Raw genomic sequence first — 6,159 nt, 5'->3', positions numbered from 1 at the left:
GAATTTTTGGTGAAGAGGGTTTCTCCATTTGATCCGATAAAGAAAAAAGCCACCGGTAAAAAATACTCAAAATCATCTTGCTCTTCCTTTCATATCATTTCTTGAATTTTTCGTGAAGAGGGTTTCTTCAGTTCATTTCTTCAATTTTTGGTGAAGAGGGTTTTTATCCATTTGATCCGAGAAAGAAAAAAACCACTGGTAAAAACACTCAAAATCATCTTGCTCTTCCTTTCATTTCATTTCTTGAATTTTTTGTGAAGAGGGTTTCTTCAGTTCATTTCTTGAAGTTTGTGTGAAGAGGGTTTCTCCATATTATATATATATTATATATATAATATATATATATATAATATATATAACATATATATATATATATATATATTATATATATATATTATATATATAATATTATATTTATATTATATATATATATATTTTTTATATATTATATATTATATATATATTTATTTGTATAATATATATTTATATATATAATATTTATATATAATATAATTATATAATATGTACTTATATATGTACATATATACATGGCCTATTCAAAGGCTGGTAGGTACCAGCCTTTGAATAAGGCTGATAGCTACCAGCCTTATTCAAAGGCTGGTACGTACCAGCCTTTGAATAAGTTATATACATATATACATGGCCTATTCAAAGGCTGGTAGGTACCAGCCTTTGAATAAGGCTGGTACGTGCCAGCCTTTCAATCAGGCAGGGACGTACCAGCCTTTCAATCAGGCAGGTACGTACCAGCCTTTGCCCTCCATAATGGTCGCGACCAACTCAATAAACGCAGCACTACTCGCCTATATATATGCGTCCATCCTTGTTTTCGTCATTTGCATACCAGCCTTTGAGATTTTTCTTACATCATATTAATATCTTGTTCCTCATTTTTACGTAGAAACTTGCAACAAAATGGCTTCTTCATCTTCTCGCATTGAGATTTTTCTGTATTTTGGTGGTGAATTATCGAGCGATGGATGGTCTGTTACATATGATCAGACGCCCATTGCAGCAATGAGGATCCCCCGTTCATCCAGTTATGATCAATTTTTATCAAAAATCTACAAAAAAATTGGTGTTGATAGCTCCCGATTTTCGTTGAATGTTTCTGCAAAACATTCGTGCCAATACCTAGGGCGAATTAAGGAAACACTGATACCAATAAAGGATGACGATACATTGTCATTCTTTACTGATCCTACAGCTGGATTTCCACTAATGGAAATTTTCGTCGAAACGGTGGAAATCCAGCACGATGATTCTCCACAAATTGGCCGAGGTTGGGGAGCTTTCGATTCCCGACAGTTGGTGGATGACAACTCACAAATGAGTCAACAATGGGGGGAATACATGGCGATGTTATCCAATCAAGGATTTCCGTCTTCCTCCAACTACGAAAATTTCACTGGTACCTATAACTCTAATTTCGATGCAGGTACTTCTAACCCCGATTTTGGTGCAGGCACATCACATTATGATACAGATTGTTATACTCCGAATGTGGTGTCTGTCACACAAGGGCTCGATAATATTGAACTTAATTACACAGAGCCCACCCACTCACATACTCCATCCACCTCCCATTTTATACCAACTTCTGCACAACACATTGCCGAGCCAGAAGACCCTATTGCGGACAGCCTGGCTAATGAATCAGATGCAGCTTCCGAACCGGATGAAGTGGATTATCCAATTCCACCTGAGGATGGAAACGAAGATGTTGACATAAATGTTGTCGCCGAAAATGTTGCACAAGGTACGTCAACATCCTCTCAGCCGGTTACGGCACAACGAACTTCTCAGGAAATATTTTACCGCTCCATACCATTTTTTGAACAAACATTCCCGGAGGTACCAGTGGATTCCATTGATGTACCGAACTTAAGGTATGCAAAATTTTATGACAAAAACGAAGGCAGACTTGATGTGGGAATGCTTTTCAAAAATAAAGAAGCTTTAATCGAGGCGGTGAAAGATCACTCAATACGACATGCCCGACGCGAGTATTGGGTACCTGAGAGTTCAAAGACCAAGTGGAAAGTATTGTGTAGGCATACCACCGAAGGTATAAATATATATATTTTTTTGTCGTATATGTCTAAACATACAAAATTATTCAACTGATTCGTCTTTATTTTTTGCAGCTATGCGGTGTAGATGGGAGCTGCGAGGCATTTACAAACCAAAAATGGGAAGGTGGTCAATAACAAAATACGGAGGGGACCATACATGTATATTGAATCAAATGTCCCTCGAACACGGTAATTTAGATAGAGTATATGTTGCTTCTTTATTGTTAGGACATGTAAAATGCAACCCGTCGTACGGAATCAAGCATGTCATCCAGACTGTGAAAGACCATACCGGATACGATATAGCATATCAAAAGGCATGGTACAGTTTGAAAATGGCACATGAGATGGTTTATGGCACATGGGAGAGCTCCGTTCAAAAGCTACCCAAATACTTGGGAGCTCTCCAAAAATATAATCCAGGAACGATTGTTGAATGGCAACATAAAGCCCGCGACACATCAACCGGTGCATATGTGATAGGGTACGTATTCTGGGCGTTCAAGCCGTGCATTGAAGGGTTCCAACACTGTCGCAACCTTATCAGTGTAGATGGGACCCATCTATACACAAAGTACAAGCACAAGATGTTGATTGCTGCTGCCATGGATGGAAATCAACAGGTACTTCCTCTTGCTTTTGCTGTTGTCGATGAAGAATCACTTTTATCTTGGAAGTGGTTTCTTAGACAATTGAGCAGACACATTATACGAGGGCGACGGGGTATCTGCCTTATTTCTGACCGCCATGCTGGTATCACAAGAGCTGTACGTGAATGTCCGGATTTCGTGCCACCTAACGGCGTGCACCGATATTGCTTGCGGCACGTGTGTTCCAATTTCAACAGTAAATACAAAAATATTGTGTTGAAGGATCTTTGTTGGAGAGCTGGCTCTGAATATCAGATCAGAAAATTCAATCGCACTATGGAGGAGATAAAGAAACAGTCCCTCGAGGCGTTTCAGTGGTTAGATAGGATCGACAAGGAAAAATGGACAGCATCACATGACGGTGGATGGCGATGCGGAATTCTGACGACAAATATGTCGGAATGCATAAATGGAGTATTGAAAGGGGCTCGCCGCCTACCGTTGGCAGCAATTGCTGAGATGACGTTTCAGCGAAGTGTCCATTATTTCCGTGAGAGGTTAGCAAGAAGTACTGTAATGTTGACCAACAACCAACTGTGGACGGATTTTGCATATAAGATGTTCACACGTTGGCATCAAAATTCTGTTGAACATACCGTCACCAAATTCCATCAGTTCCAACAGTCCGCCTCGGTTGTTACAAGACGTCACGGTGGACATGGAGTCAACACCCATGTTGTCAAAATTGCGAACCGAGAATGTTCTTGCGGCAAATGGAGTCAATTTGGTATACCTTGCAGTCACGCTCAAAAGGTATGCGCTGCATTCATGATTAATGCTGCATCAATGGTGAAGGATTATTACGATATAATGACTTATAAGAATACATATTCTAAGTCATTTGAACCTGTACATTCCGAAGATTATTGGGATGTACCGGGATTTGAGTTGGTCCACGATCCTACTATTCGCATCTCTTCGCGCCCTGGTCGAAATCAAACAATACGTATTTACAACGAGATGGATTGGGCGCAAAGGCGTGCACGACAACAAGCACAACAAAGAAATTCTTCAACACAATCGGATGTGCCAGTACCGGGTAGCCAGGATTAATTGTATATTTTTTGATTTTTTCACAATTGTACAAAATATTTTTTGTATTTAATGTAATTTTTTACAATTATACAAAATAAATAACCATTACATTTGTACCCTTAATTGTAATTTTTTATGTTAATGCAATGTTAATTTTATTAATTTTGGATTTTAGTATATTGTTAAAATTAATTATATATAAATTAAATTATATAATAATAATTTAAACGAAAAAAAAAAAAAAAAAAAGCAAAATTGTCAAGTCGGGAAACAAAATCCCGACTTCAAGTCGGGATTCAGGATCCCGACTTGAAGTCGGGATTCAGGATCCCGACTTCAAGTCGAGATTCAAAATCCCGACTTGAAGTCGGGATTTTGTTTCCCGACTTGGGAAATTTTTGATTTTTCGGCATTAATTTAATGACGAGTCGCGATTTCAAATCGCGACTCGTCATGTTTTTGTTATATATTTAAAAAAAATTATGAAAAAATAATTTTTTTTTTTTTTATAATTAAAAAATAATTAACTCGGCAACCATAAACCAAGAAGCAGTCTTCTAGATTCTTGTCTTACCAGATTTTTCTTCACAGCCTCCGGGGGTTGACCCTGACAGGTCAGCCATTTCCATAGGTCTGGATTTTCCTGGCAGTTGATAAGAGGGAAGGGGCTTAAAGAGAAAAGTATATTAAGCCGATTCAAGAAGCTTTGACAAGATGATACAAACATCAATGATATTGCAAATTCTTTCCTTTTTATGAGAGATCAAAGCAATATGAAAACCATGTTAAGCTTCATTATGAACGATCTATAAACATAGTATGAATCTTCATTACCAAACATCTCCACAAACATAGTATGAATCTTCCATTACCAAACATCTCCACAAACATAGTATGAATCTTGCTTATAGGAACTGAGATTTATAGGTGATCAGGAACAAGCCGCTGGCATCTAAATCACATAATGTTTTACCCAAACAGCTTCAAGTTGTATCAACCCACCAAGTTTTCACAGGAAAAAGCTATTTGCAATTGCGCATTGTTGACATTAGCCCCAGAGCAATCATCCATGTTAGAAAAGTTCATGATAGAAAGACAGCTAGCTGCCAGCAAGAAACCATGTCCAGACAACTATTTCCCTGGATGTTAACTCGTAAGAAGTATCATTTTCCAGGAAAAAAATCCTAAACAAGAGTCCAGTTTCTGTAATTAAGAAAAATATTCTCATTTTGTTGGTGCATTTTGTAGCAGAAAGTACAGAATTCTTGGAACATCTGGGGCAAGAAAAGCAGCAATAATCAAGATTTGGAGATAATCAAAAGTAAATTTACCAGGTCAAGGACATGAACAAGGGATCTAATTCCGCTTTCATCCATAGAATGAATGTGATCCTCCACCCATTTCCCCAAAATCAAGTCCAGCTCCAGGAAACCCCTTTGCTTACTCCTATACAACAACCTAAAAATTTCCCACACCAAATAAATCACACAAGAGAAACAAATTAGATAAAAACAGAAATGATTAGAAGAAAAAGAAGACATTTCCAAATAAATAACGCCTAATTACAGGTTGCTAAATCAAGAACCTGTTAAACAAGCGCCTCTTGCTTTCCTCATTGGAGAGGTCGATATCAACGGACTGGTTGCTCTCATTCGAAGAATAGAAACGCCAGAAAGAACCCAATACCGGCCTATATAACCCCATCAAATCATTATCAGAATTTCTTCTAAAAAGGAATCATCATCAAATTTCACAAACAGCTCGCGGACGGAGCTGAAAATTGACCTGTGAAGAGCGGCGACGGCGGAGGTCCGACTGGAGCTGAGAATACGAGGGACGGTGGAGAAGAGGGCTCTCCTGAAACTCGCCATTTTGTTACGTTTGAACTAGGAAGGAAGTGTAGTTTCGCTCAAATGGTTGTCGATGGGCTGAATAGGCGGCGAAGGTGGTGGCGAGGTGTTCTTTGCAATCGGAATCACTTGCGGTAATAGCCTGCGGTAGGCTGCAGTATAAATCAGACATAAGGCCAATCAAAAGTGAGATTACTACAATTAAGATGGGTTATGAGTGTGAGGTCATGACTATTTAAGAATGTCATGTCATGTCGCATTGTCATTATTAAAGGAAGCGATAATTACATGCATACTTTGATCTATGGAGTATGGAATAATTTTTATCTTTGTATAATTATAAAAATTACTTCTCACAGTTAAAAAATAAGAGATTGTGTAATGCTAATAACATATAGAGAGAGTGTGTAATTTTTTGATAAAGTAAAAGATGTTTGTGTAAGTGATAAAAATATTTTGATAAATATATGTGTAATTATTTAAAAGATAAAGTAATATATATAAACATGTCATGAATTAAGGGACGTA

General features: G+C 37.7%; 1 protein-coding gene across 1 annotated transcript in view; it reads right to left on the bottom strand.

Moving 5' to 3' along the window:
- LOC105165507 (succinate dehydrogenase assembly factor 2, mitochondrial-like) overlaps positions 1-5,835 on the bottom strand; it is a 9,280-nt gene extending 3,445 nt beyond the window's left edge. Inside the window, exons 1-4 of the mRNA XM_011084541.2 lie at positions 5,567-5,835; positions 5,367-5,471; positions 5,113-5,239; positions 4,356-4,424 (exon numbers count right to left, since the gene is read on the bottom strand). Of these exons, the coding sequence (XP_011082843.1) occupies positions 4,356-4,424; positions 5,113-5,239; positions 5,367-5,471; positions 5,567-5,652 (387 nt within the window). The 5' untranslated portion in view covers positions 5,653-5,835. The remainder of the gene's footprint in view (positions 1-4,355; positions 4,425-5,112; positions 5,240-5,366; positions 5,472-5,566) is intronic.

Source organism: Sesamum indicum, linkage group LG1 (assembly GCF_000512975.1).
Source record: "Sesamum indicum cultivar Zhongzhi No. 13 linkage group LG1, S_indicum_v1.0, whole genome shotgun sequence".
Classification (NCBI taxonomy): Eukaryota; Viridiplantae; Streptophyta; class Magnoliopsida; order Lamiales; family Pedaliaceae; genus Sesamum; species Sesamum indicum.
Note: the sequence above shows the minus strand (reverse complement) of the source record. Positions and strands in the feature narration are given on the sequence as shown.